Source organism: Dromaius novaehollandiae, chromosome 12, assembly GCF_036370855.1.
Source record: "Dromaius novaehollandiae isolate bDroNov1 chromosome 12, bDroNov1.hap1, whole genome shotgun sequence".
Lineage (NCBI taxonomy): Eukaryota > Metazoa > Chordata > Aves > Casuariiformes > Dromaiidae > Dromaius > Dromaius novaehollandiae.
This window is the reverse complement of record NC_088109.1, coordinates 15168082-15181646: the sequence shown is the minus strand read 5'-3', so window position 1 is coordinate 15181646 and position 13565 is coordinate 15168082. Positions and strand designations below refer to the sequence as shown.

Below are 13565 nucleotides of genomic sequence, written 5' to 3'. Positions count from 1 at the left end.
CTGAAGCTCCCTCCCTCCCTGGGAGGCTTCTCAGCACACGTCCACCACGGAGATCAGGAGGAGGCTTTTCCCCCAAACCAGAGGCGGGTTTCTCTCCATCAGGAAGTTAACAACCTCTTGAGCTGACAGCGCTTTGATGGAGACGTTGGAGGATGGGAGACAGCAGGTACCCTTCTTAGTGTGAAGATCATAGGGACCAAAGGGAGCTCGTAGAAGACAAAATAGGTCAAAGAATTTACCGCTATCGCTGCAGCAAATTGATCTCCATTTCAAAAGGCGGGAGCGCTGGCGTCTCCCACCTCTTCTGCCATTTCCAAGCTGTTGATTTGTGCCGGGGATTCACGCCCAGGCTGTGGCACGAGTGCGCTCGGTGCTCAGCACTGCAAATGGGGGCTGATTCTGGTCTCCCCTTCTCCTCCCTGGAGCTTTGTGACTCTAAGCCCGCTGTTAGGTGAGACAGATCTGGATTAATCAGGGTTTGGAGTTTGTCGGTTTTCTTTTTTCATAAAGAAGAGGCTTTTGCTGCTCAGAAAAAAAAACGTTTTGTATTGCGAAGTGACACATTTTTTGGCTTTAACTACTGATGTATCAAAAAATAAAAATGTTCCCTTTCTGTCATAGCTTTTGAAAAACTGTCCCAGTTAGGAGGGAACTTGGGGTAAACCCTGTGCAGTGAAAGCAGTCATGGTGTTTTTCATTAAAACAAAATTTGTTTTCACTTTTTTGACTAAGGTTTTCAAACAAGCAGGTAATAGTGGCTATTAGGTTTAGATGGCACCAGTCTTTCTCTGGTGAAAAGCTGCACTAGACTTGTCTTTTTATTTGATTTTGCTCCAGAGATGCTTAGTATGGCATTTGTTGATTAAAAAAAAAAAAAGGGGGGGGGGGGGAAGGCTGCAGGGTTTGAATTTAGGAGGCTGCATTTCTTATCCATCTCCGTATCGAAGAAGTTTGGAAGCTTGCTTGGAGTTAACGGGGAGGATTGTATTCCGCTGCTGGCTGGGATTTCCTGCTGCCCGTTGCACGCACCAGTAGACCCGGTTGTCGCTGGAGAGGCATTCTTCCTCGCAAATGGCTTTAGACTTTACTGGTCACTTCTCACCGTATTACAATTGCTCACTTGGATAACTTTCATGAAAGATTGGTTTGAAAAAGTATCTTACTCCTCTTTAGTTTTACTTTTGAAAGGTGGTTTCTTCAGATAACACAATCAGTATATCAGTGATATTTCATCTTCCTAGCTTATTGCTGGCTTCTCCCCCATACAGCCTACGCTGCTTAATAAGAGAAATTGCCAGATTGACTGGAAAATGTAACTTTAATAACATTATTTCAAGAACTAGAACCAGTGAGAAATAATAATCTCAATGAATTGGTTTCTGCACTATTCTCATCTCTCATGCACAAAATTACTGTGTATAATGTGTGTGTGCGCAAATGTGACCTGCAAGGGGCTGAGAGTCTGCGTCGTTTCCCCTGCCAGTGAGTTGCTCATAAATATAAACCAAGGAAGCTATCTGAAAATGCTGTCAGAAAGCAGTGGGAAGGACTGCGGGAAGGGAGACTCTCTCCCCTTTTCTCTCTTATTTTCCCTTTTTAACACTGGAAATCCAGATCTTGCTGAGGAGTGCTTGAAAAGAAGTGAACCAGGAAGGGCTCCCTGGTGCAAAAGGGACCTTTTGGTTTTTGGAGTTTTAAGAAGATGCTTCGGAAGGGACAGATAAAAGGGAAGATGTCTACTTTTTTCATTTGGAAAATGCTATCTGTACTAAAGACCCAGCCTATTCCCTCCTTCAAGGAGCCCTTAATAAACCTGACTTAACACACAAAGCACATCCTCACCAGAATGAGGACAGAGTTGTCCCTGATATTTTTAAATTAGAGAAAGAAAAAAACCCCAGGCTACTTTAGAAGAACAACATAAGCTCCTCTGTGAGCAGAAGAGCAAATGAAGCCTTATTTCCTACAGCCTTTGCATCCACTATCCCTTACTCTTATCCCTACCACGGAAAAGTGGGTGCTGTGGCTAGTGTGGAGCTGTTTGCGCAGTGGACTTCTTTGCTTTGCTGAGAGCACTAATTTGGGCCTCTCCTGTTCAGAACACAATTTTAATGAAAGTGATGAGACTCTAATCTTCTTTTGGGCCACTACCCCTCCTCTGAAGTTGGTTGATGCTGGCCAATGGGTTCCAGAGACACAAGAGGACGGTAGATGGATGGACATACAGGCAGCATGTGAAATTAGTTTTCCTAGAAAACCAAGCTAAAACACGGAGCTTGATTTAATAATAAATTCTAGCCACTTTTAAAAGTATTTTTTCCTCTGTGTCTCGGTACAGCTTGAATGGAAACAAACAACTGCTTCCAGGTCCTGTATTGCACATCCCATCAGACATGCTGATTAGGTAAATAAAGTTACTGTGTGGCTGGCTTCCACAGCAATAACAGATGACAGACAGTGCATTGTAGCAGTGTCTGGTATATAAGAGACACAACTGTAATGGCAGGTTGACTGCAGATTCTTAAATCATGTCTTTTTCATTTCTTCCCCTTTTGTTTTTGTTTTTTTTTCATAATAGAATGCTGTATATTTAAAGAAAGTATGAGGAATACCAGATCTTGGCATTTCAAGTCTGGTCCAATTCGTTCTTATCAGATCAGACTTGGATCAGTCCTTGGGAGGTGTTTAATATCCTGTTAAAGTTGATGTGAAGCCTTTCCAAAGCCTGGCTTCTCTGCAGAGCCAGCTTAAAAGGGGGTTTGCACAAAAATATAGATCTTTTGCAGGTTCACTAAATGCTGATGCTCTCTCCCTGCTTTGCTATGGGAAACAGGAGCCTTCTTTCTCAAGTGTTATATATATATATGTTATGCTGAGAGCTGGCAGACAGCAAGAGCTATATTCTGGTATCCCTTGGAAGACAACCTGCTTGATAACACTGGCGTGTTCTGGCCCATATCTGGGTCTCATAAAGGCTACTGCTATGCAAATAATTATCTGCATCATTTCTGGTTGAAAATGGTTGCTTGAAACAAATTGTTCCTTTAAAAGTAATTTTGGTTTCTTATTAAAATGAAAAAAATAGAGGAACAAAGCATGGAGTTTTCTGTTGAACAATAGGCTATTGTATCTTTTATAGATCTGTTTCCTGTGAATAAAGTAGCAGGTGGTTATGAAATTATACATGCCTTAGGAGGGTTGGTAGATAACTGAATAAAGGCTTTAGAAGAAAAGAAGGGAAGGAGTGGGGGTTCGGGGGAGATGAAATGTGCGCTGTGTGTATGGGGAATTAAGTAGTACAGCGTCCTCCTGGAATAACCTCAAAGTTTAGACAACTTTTCTCTGACTTGGATACCAAGAGACTGTACAAATAGATGGAGGAGATGACGTGAAAATCTGTTTCATGCCTGAAGAAACTGCGGTCGGTGGGGCATGTTCCCATCCTTGGGGAAGGGAGCGCAGCGGTGTCACAGCGTAGCTGCCACAGCTACTGTAAGTGCTTTGATGATGCTCTTGGGACCTTTCTCCTACCAGATGTAGCTAGGACTTTGTAATTGTCTTTAGAAAAAATTGGCCTTCAGAGGGGAGCTCAAGACAGTTGGGGCTGGAGTTGTCTCAGAGGAGCTGTAGTGAGCCGCGGGGAGAAGAGTAAGGGCACCATCGTTAGGTGCAGAGTGGAAAGGGGTATGGCTTGCCCGTCTGGCGCACAGCCCCCATGGGTGCTCCTTGGAGTGGCGAGGACAACGTTGCTCTGTGGTTCATTGCAAGGACACGTGAAGGGCACCTGCTTCAAGTTTCATCACTGTGTTGAAGACTTGCTCTGACCTGCTTTGCATGTTTTCTGGAAACAAATGGATCACTTCAGAGGAGCAGGAATAGGGTTCTCTTAACATCTCTGTAGGTCGTTGGTGTTCTTAGTTCTGATGTCTGCTGAAAAACACTGCTGGGGAGAAAGTTCAGTTTTCTTCTTAGAGGCAAGGAAGAAAGTTCAGTTTTCTTCTTAGAGGCAAGTTCCAGCAAGTGCAGTTATCTAGAAATATTAGAAATTGTTTTTAAATGTTAGAAAAAAACTTTCTTTACATAGAAGGTGGTTGAACATTGGAACAGGTTGCCCAGAAAGGTTGTGGAGTTTCCATCCTTGGAGATGCACAAAGCCTGACTGGACGTGGTGCTGGGCAGTCTGCTCTAGGTGACCTGCTTGAGCAGGGGGTTTGGACCAGATGATCTCCACAGGACCCTGACAACCCCGGCTGTTCTGTGATTATACAGTCCAGCCTTCCTCTTTGGCTGTGCTCTTAGAAAATTTGTCGTAAGAGAAATCGAAGAGAAAGCATTCCCTCCAGCCCTCATCTATCATCTTTGTAATTCATGAATATCTGCTGTATGGAGGTTTATTTCCAATGAAAGGAAAAATACTGGGTTTTTCTTAGTGACAGGCAGCCTCCATCGTGTGTACCACAAATTTGTTGGTACATGTATTTATGAAGCTGGGGGGAGAAGGGGGCTGCTCCCAAAATAACTTGGTCTGTTTCTGACTGAACACACTGATAAGGGGAGAACTTTTTTCAAAATCTTCATGGTGCAGCAGAGGGGGAGAAGAGTTTCCAAACCCCATTTAGGTCTGAGCAGCTCCCGTGGGAGGATCTCGCTGCCTAGTGCCTGTGGGGGCTTTGGAAACATCTCCACGGGACTGGTGGAGTTGGAGATGAGGTCCAGGACGTGCACCGGTTTGTCAAACCAGCCTATTTCCAAATGCCCCGACCAACCTCCCAGAGAATAAAATGGAAGCAAACACTGCTGTTGGGGTTTGTTTTTTGGTTTTTTTGGATTCAGTGAGCAAAATGGTGTCATAAAAATGAAATTGTGCTGCAGAATCCCAAAGCAGAATAATCTTTTTTTCTTTTTAAGCACTCCACAAGAGCATGGGCTGTTTTGCCTAAGAAGTCAGCATATTAGTTGCTGTATGCTGGGGCTGGTTTTGCCTAGGACAGATTCATGAACCTTAGCTCAACTTTTGCAGTATTCTAAGAAAAACAGCCTGGAAATCACAGGCAGATTTTTTCGTCCGTTTGTTTGGGTTTTGTTTATTTTTTAGCTTTACTATTATCTAATAAGCCGGAGCAGTGGATTTCTGGAGATAGGAAAAGAACTGAACATCTGCACTGGGCTTAACGAACTCATGTACAAATTTTCCAAGGGGCTCAGGAGCTTTGGATTTAATCGCTTGGAAGAAGTCTCAAACCAGCTTGTGAGGAAGGCTTGAGGAGGATGGGAGCCTTTGGCTGTGGAAATGGGGGCTCCTGTGTGCAGTGACCTGGAGCGGAGGCACAGGAGGAACTCTTGGCAGATGCAGTTGAGTAGATCAGCAACTCATGCAAGATATTTGTCTTTTTTCCCTTTCTAGTAATATGACAACTTGCAAATCCTCCCAAACCTGTTAGAGACAGGTCTTTTTAAAGGTAGTTAGGTGCCTAAAGAATCAGATGCATGCCTGTAGTCCATTTGTCAAGTGCATGTCTGCATCTTTAGGCACTCATAGGTCTTTAAAATCCTGGGCCTTGGAGACTACCTCCCAGGAGGCTGCAATTTGAATTATCGCTAGCTACCTGACCCACTCTTATGCACCCCGACTGCTCTTTATCTGACTACAGATAAATGCTTCCTCTGACTTAAAGAAATAACTCTCTTTGAAGTGGATCAAATCACGCTTAGTTTTAGTCATTTGAGTTCTGCTACCAACCTCGTGCTTTTATTCTAGCAAAAAAAGACCAGCTTGCGTTAGCATGAACAGCTTTTGGTTCTTAACGCTGTTTTAGTATTCGTTTCTCTAAACAAGGAAAGCAATTACCCTGTGGCAAAATAACTGTCTCCAACTGTCTTTTTTCCATTAAACAAATGGGAGGTTTTACCTCTTGGTCTTCCCAGTGGATTAATGCACTTTCGCTGCAGGAACTGTCTTAAACCAATCGGGGAATTTGAACAACTTGCAGACAGCAAGCCTAATTGTCACCGAATCTTATTTAGCCAATGCCAATTTTCATTAAGAGGTGATCTCTGTTAATAACATAGACTTATAACCCTTCTAAATGAAAAAAACCCTTCCCTTTCCCCCCTCACGGGCAGGGGTAATGAACTCCTAAATCAGTGCTCTTTCCGAGGAAGCTTTTTCTTCTTTTGACATAGGTTGGCTTGAGACCTTGCTGATGTCAGAAGCTCCTGATGCCTGCGCGCACGTCCCGTTGGGAGTTTAACTGAGTGAAATCCTGGTGTTACTGAAGTCAGCTTTACTGCTGGTTGCTACAGAGCTAGAATTTGACCCAGGACTTCCCCATTTGCTCCCTGTGGGGAAAGCCAGGGGCTGACGGGGCATCTCGGACAGGCTGCAAGGTGGACTGGCTTGGGCGACAGATGGGTTAAACTGTTCTGTAAGCTTGGGGATCCCTAACTTAGGGAAGCTGTGGTCTTCCTGTCAGATAGGATGTGATTTAAACGTATGTAGTTGGCCCCTGTGAATCAATGGGCTAGCAACAGCTTGATTATAGGGATTATTGTCGCATGTCTTTAGGAAGAGCTTTATTTAAACTTTTGCCGAGGGGGGAAAAACAGTTTCTGGATAAAAATGATATTTGTTCAAAAAGAGAATGGCTTCATTTGGATTTTTTCTCTTATTAAAAACTATTTTCTTTAACCTTCTCCCTTCTTCCTAACCTTCCCCCAGACTAAGTGTTAATACAAAGCCAAAGCAGCTGATTTTGTTCTCCTCTAAAATAAGCTTTTCACTTCCTTGATGCCGCCTTTCATTCTTTCCAGCGCAACAATCATGGTTCCGTTTGGACTAGGGGCATGTTATTGAAGGAAGTTTTGGAAGTGCCGTTATTTAGGATGTGACTGAAATCTAGGCTAGCTGGAGCAGTGCAAAATGTACCAGCTGCAACAACTCTGCTAGCAAAGCGATCGGATTCGAGGCCTCAGGTACCTTGAATGTCTGCAAGATGATGTATGAGGATGCTTAGAGATGATTAGAGCCATTGTCCTTTTTTTTTTTTTTTTTGTTAATTTAGTTTATCATCTTCCATTTCTGTTCCTCCTCATTTTCCCGCTTTGTTGTCTGGAGAAGGGAGAAATGCTCTCCGGGGAGAGGCCGCGAGCAATTCTGTCCCTGGCACAATGCCGCACCGGGGGGTCGCGCTGGTTTTGAGTGTCCTAACTCTGTCCACCCCCAAATCTTTTTCTCAGCAGGGAAAGGCGGGGAGGTAAGTTCAACCTTACTATTAGACCTGAGAGAATCCACATCAGAGACAGCCGTGGGAAATTAGGAGAGCGAGTCCTGCTGCACATGGAGCATCTTGTTTTTTCTATAAATACCCCAGTTCTTAAAAGAGGAAAAAAAAAATACACAGATTGGGTCAGCTTCCATCAAAAAGTAGGCTGTGGTAGAAAATCCTCCCAAAACAATAAACACTGAAAAAGCAGGGAGGGGTGGTCCTGCTGGGGACAGAGCAGGTGACGGTAAGTTCTTCGTGCCCCGTGGCCCCTGCTGGAGCGCAGGCGATGGAGGGTGTTTGTGAAGCGCGCGGCAGAGCTCCGGCTCTGAGACTCGGGGCCGGTTAGTAGCAGAGCCGCGAGGCTCTGGGCGTCGCAGCCCCGCAGCGCGCTCCCCACGGTCACGGCTGTCGCTCACCTTGCCATGAGCCCCAGATTACCCCTTCTTCTCCTTCTCGGGCTCCCTGGCTGTCTCGCCTGGAAACCTGGGCAATGCAGTGTGAGCCCGGGATGGCGGGGCCGGTCTGGAGCATCGCGTGCAGTGGCTGGAGCAGCGCGTCAGGCACTGCCGAGAGCTGGCGTTTCCCGGCAGCGATACTGAGTTTTGTGATTTTCCCTGACCTTCCCTTCTCTCTACCTCTGCTACTTCAGCTGAAGCACGCAGATGTTGTTCCTGCTCCTTTTTCTTCATCTGTCAAGTTTGTTCTTGAGGGGATCAGGTGGGATTATGTCCTCGTTTTATTACTGCGTGAGATACATAATGCAGCTATAAAAACACTGTTGCTGCAGAAAAAAAAAGCCTAGGGCTACCTGCGCAGAGGCAGAGACTTGGGAGCTCCTCTCTCCCCTGTGTTAGTGAGACACCGAAATAGCAAAAAAGTTATCAAAGAATTTACAGGAACTTTTCTATATTGGCACAGATTTCCGTGGGTTAATGTATGGAAAGTGTTGCGCCCTCAGTTTTATTGAGAGTCTTAAGTACTCAGGGAGCTTATTTTCTCAAAGATCTAGAGCCTGCATTAACACAACTGCCTGAAAACCACCGCTTTTTGATGTTTTTCTCTTGAAGATTTTTGGCCCGCTTGGTGTGAGGGAAAAAGCTTGAGAAATATACCTTTAATGGCTCCAGCGCTGAGTGCCTGCAAAAAGAACCTGCCTGGGCTTAAAAAATAAAAGTTATTTTCCTGGTTTTAGGGAGCGGAGAGGCTCATGAATTTTCAGTGCTTGGGTTGTGCTGTTGTGCTTGGTAATGTTTGGGCCGACTGAGCAATCAGGCTGCTTACCAGCAATTCCCCTGCCGAGCTGCTGTGCTGGCCAGGGGAATTACTAATAGGGAGCACAAAGGGCTAAAATTCCTTTTTTTATTATTATTTTTTTAGAAAAAGGACCCCCCCCCCCAAAGAAAAAACAACAAAGAAGGGTGACTCCAGTCGTACCAGCTTGAGAGGCAGAGCAGGAGAGCGGCTGCAAGCGAGCGCAGAGCCGCCCGGCGGGGACGCTCCTGCGAGCGGTGCCAGTTCGCACTTCGCAGGCAGCGCGAGGCAGCTTCCTTTCCTGTGCAAACGTTTTTGCCAGCTAATGAGCAAAAAAAGCCACATGTTTTTAGCATAATCAGCTGCGTTTGGAAGGGAGAAGCCCAGGAGGGAGGGGAGTGGCGGTGCTGATTGTGTGCTGGCTGCGACGGCTGCAGCCGCGCGGCGCGGGACCTTGCTTTGGGCTCGTTGCAGGCGGCGGCTGTAGCTTGGGCGGCTGTTCCTGGCCGCTCGGCTGTTGGCAATGCGAGGGCAACCTGCTTGCTTGCTAAAATGGTAGCCGAGGGGCATTTGCCAGTAGCTATTGAAGTTCTCCGGATAGGGGGAATAACTTACTGAAACGAGGTTTCGTGTCGATGCTGACTGGGGCTGCGAGGGGGAGGTTCAGCGCAGGAGGCCCCGGTAGCCGCCTCGCGCGGGCGGCGTGTTTATGCGAAGCAGATGGCTGCCTGTTTTGCTTTGCCAACAGATTAGCGAGTTGGCTTCGAATCGTCTTCTGCGGTTTCCCGGGAACGCCGGCTTCCCGTGCGCGGCAGAGCAGCTTTGCCCCAGGCGCGTTACCTTGTGTCAGAGCAGGTGAAAACACCCCCATGCAGCAAGCGGCCGCCTGGCCCCGCGACGCCGTTGGGGAGCGAGCGGCCGAGCGCTGTCCCGAGCTAACGGATGGCTCCACCGGGAAACGTCGCCTGCCTTAGGCTCCCCTTGGCCGTCCCCGTTTTGCGACTCGCAGTTCTGTGGGGTGGTGGGGAGGGAGGAGGACGCGGCGTTAGGAATAACCTGCCAGAGAGAAATTCAGGTGAACGAGAGCCAGAGCTCTGAATATTTATCGCTATCAAACATTTACTGAAGAAGAGATGGCAGGCGGCTTTGCTTTGGTTTTTAAAAATTGGATGCTGAAGCAAAACTGTCCCAAGCAAAGTTCTGTCCAGAGTCATTAAACCCAGGTTAACCTTGTCCCTGGTCTCCACATCACCCACAGGATCCTTGTCATTAAAAATGCAAATTTAATTTTCAAGCCTTCTGCTCTTGAGGCCAGATGGTACCAGCATCTATCTGAAATCGATGGCTCCGCTTGGTGCTCGCTGCGACTCTGCAGCCCCATGCAGCTGGCAGCAGCGAGGGATGTGCTGCATCTCCCCGGGGGGGACAGCATCGCTTCGTCCTGCCTGCGCTTCCCCTTCCTCTTGCAGAGGTCCCGGCGGCGTGGGTGCCTGTGTCAGTGTGCTTTGGCAGCAGTGATTTGGTGTGGTTTGGTGGTGGTCTCGTTGCAAGTGCCAGTTCTTGTTTTATCAGAAATCTTCAGTTTCATGGTGATGGAAAAGCCCTCAAACTGACCGAGGAGAAGGGACCAGGGGCTGGGTCTCTTCCTTATCCCTTCATGGGCTGCAAATTCCGGGCTGAAAAACTCAAGGGTGTTTATTTTTCAGCTGAAATTTTTATGCTTAAGAGTGCAGACTTGGGTCAACTAAAACATTTCACTGACTACCATCAACTGGTGAAAATCGTTTCAGCTGGGGAAACAAGAATTAAAACTAAATCAAAAAAATGCATTGTGCCTTTTTGAAAATTGTGTGATGGATGGAAGATGGATGGATGATAAGATGGAAACTTATTTTTATCTGACTTAAAAAAAAAAAAAAAAAAAAAAAAAAAGCTCAAGCCTCAAGTGAAATGCAGCTCCTAGTAGTAAAATGCAACCCGTGATCCAATTAATACTATAATTTTTCTGTTATTGGAGGAAGAGGGCTGCCAGCAAACTGAAAATCGATTTTGATTGTTCTGGGTACAAACTCGTTCTGAACAAGGCTGAACAAATAGTCGTTCTCTTTGCACACAACAAGACAAAAACTTCCCTGTAACTTATGTTTAAGTTACTGAAGGGCTGGGGACAGGAATAAGTGGATGAGTTTTGCAGTAACAAGTATTTAAACTAACACGTGCAACTTCTACACCTCCATAGCTCCTGGAGAGTTGGGAAGGGCAATCCAGGAGTCCAGTTATTGAGAACGGGAGTTATTCGATACTACATGTTTACTGGAAATTATTGATCAGCAATGCTCAGCTTTTTATGAAATGCCACAGCGAACAGGCATTTTAGATGTGTGGCAATGAAATCTGTGGCAGCACGCTCACTTCTCTGCAAATGAACTCTCTGCAGTGTAGGAGTCTACCAATAGGAGAATGCAAAGAAATTTAAATACTTAACATTTAACTTTCAAATGATGTTGGACAGTGCTGATACTGATATCATTTCTTCTTTTTTCTATCCTTTTTTTTTTAAAATTCCCTAAAGAGAAGGTGCTCTCTGTACTGTACAGAACCTGGAACAGCAGCAGGAAAATGTGACTTTGAAATAATAGGATCTGTAAGAATAGGCAATTGAATTCAAGTATAGTGATTTAGTGCCCTGTTAGTGTCCTGATGTATTACTCCATTTCCAAAGACCGTAAGTTTCTTCACAAGCATAATGACAGGCTTAAAACTTGTGAGACTAATGCCACAGCTTTCTCTGTCCTCAGCTGTTCCCCATAATTACAGGAGTAAGGGAATTTTGTTCTCTCCTGACGGATTAGCTCCAAGAGAAATAAATCAGATAATGCTATTGCACCACCAGTTTCTTGTTTCTTTCCCTCCCTCTCTAAAAGGCAGGCGAGCCCACACAGGGCAGTGCAAGGGGCTGGAAATGTTTTTTCTCACCTACAGTCCATGACAGGGTTGTGATCCCAGCTACGGTGACCCTTTTTGAAATGCTGCGGTTTTGTTACTGGTTTATTGCTTTTGGCACTAACGTTAGCTTCTGTGTCTGCTCTGCTCCCAGATGATGGCCCTTACTCGAAGGGGAGCAAGGACTCCAGTGGGATGGACGCGGCCCTGGTGTCCAGAAGGCAAAGCATCCCAGGTAAAGGAGGGGGTCGCATCCTGCTCCTGCCCCACCCCACCTGGGAATCCCTTGGGCTTTACCTAGTTACCCCCGTTTCAGTGTATTGGTGAGCGGGGCTTTTGCTGGAGGGCAGCAGTGGGTGGTAATAACCAGCGTCAGTGTGAACAGTGTATTATGGGTGCATCCACAGTCTGGTTTGGAGCAGTTAAAATGAGCCAGGAAAGACCTGGTGCCCGCCCTGAGATTACACCTGCGAAGGAGGAAAATCACAGCAAAGAGAGAGGGAAGAAGCACTGCTGCATCCAGACTCGGGGAGCTGGGAAGGAGGTTGGCAGTGGCTGGCTGGCTTCGCATTTCCCTGCACGTGGGACTTTAATCAGTGGCAGCACAGTGCTGTGTGATATAACCCTTCCCATGCAGAAGAGCTCTCAGAGGCCTGAAGAGGTAATAGAGAAATGTTGGTGCTAGGTCTTGTCTGTCGGTGGCCTGTCAGCAGATTTGGATGGGCTGCTCTGGACAATTCATCTGCTTCCTAGTTAAGATTGGGACTTGGCTTCAACTTCTGACCATTAATGGCACAGTCTCCAGTTTGCTTTTGCGTGCTGGAGAGGTCAGGGAGGGAGTACAGCCCTTTTGCCATCTCTTCTTCGTTGCAGCAGTGCAGATGTGGCACTTCCTCCAGGGCTGCTGAAAAGTCTCCAGGAAGGATAAAAGGTTTGGCAAGCTCCAGGGTTACCCTGCGTGATCAGGGCTGCTGTGATGTGTTGCTGCCGTCCCAGGGCCCTTGTGGAGAGGGGGTGACTCCTCAATTGCAAGAGCGAGTCTGTCCACCAGCCCTGGCTCAAAGCTTCCCTTAGAGAGGGCAAAATTCAGGGGTGCTCCCCCCACCCAAGGGTGCTTTGAACAACAAAGAGTACCTTGGCATCCATGACTGAGCAGATCCTGGGGGGCAGTGGAGAAAATGAGGCTGGCAGGAGTCAGGAGGGCTTGAAATGGCTCTGGATCATGGAGTAGGTGTTAGATTTAGGTTCCCAAAGAGAGGGATGGAGGGGATCTATGCTCCCTACCCGTTGGTCCTGTCCCAAAGCCTTCCCCCAATTCCTTGGCAGGAGCATCGTGAGCAGAGAGGTGTGAAGACAAAGCTGCACAAGCTGGAAGAACCAGCCCCTGTCTGTGCTGGGCAAAACAGGCTGTCCCCTTGGCCATCATCGGCGTGAGATGGCAACCCCAAGCTGGCCTTAGGGTGGCCTGTGAGAGCAGTCTTGGGCTTCTGCTGTTTGCACTTAAAGACAAGGTCTTGAAGGACCAGACCCTGCTTAACCAGCACTCTTACCTGTTTGCATGCGTCTGTGATACCAGCAGCAGATTTATAGCAGTATTGGTCAACATCCCCTGTTGTTTACCTTGATGGATTGATCTCGGGGACTTGCCTTTTTTTCAGAGTGGTGATTTCCCCTTGAACCCACAAGATGGATAATTGCACTCTGGGACTTCTCATTTTAAGCACTTATCAAGGATCAAAATTAAACCCATTGAAGAGCTAATAATCTCCCCTTGTGGCACCATCTGTGTTGATCAGTCATGTCTGTAGTTGAGAGGAAATTTGCAGGGTAGTGCCGGATGGCTTTCCATCCAGCACAGCGGGGAGCCCCCACAAAGTTTCTGGCAGCCCCTGAGATCCTGGGTTGGGGAATTGAAAACTAAGTTACTGTAGTTGGCAAGGGATCAAAACTGTTGGAGTTTAAAGAGCAGGAGCTTTATGGACCTGACGTTTTACAATGAGCTGCTATTGCTGTGTTAAACGGGGGCACAGCAGTGCCTGAATGCCTTCCAAACCAGCGCTAGATTGCAAAGAGGTTCCCCACTCGCGTTCATCAAGTGCAGAGATT

At 46.7% G+C, this 13565-nt stretch overlaps 1 protein-coding gene across 3 annotated transcripts in view; it reads left to right on the top strand.

The window, feature by feature from the left end:
- GRIP2 (glutamate receptor interacting protein 2) overlaps positions 1-13565 on the top strand; it is a 299043-nt gene that overhangs the window by 222414 nt on the left and 63064 nt on the right. For all 3 annotated transcript variants that reach the window (XM_064518999.1, XM_064518998.1, XM_026093139.2), the window contains exon 2: positions 11614-11694. In XM_064518999.1, coding sequence (XP_064375069.1) covers positions 11614-11694 — 81 coding nt within the window. The remainder of the gene's footprint in view (positions 1-11613; positions 11695-13565) is intronic.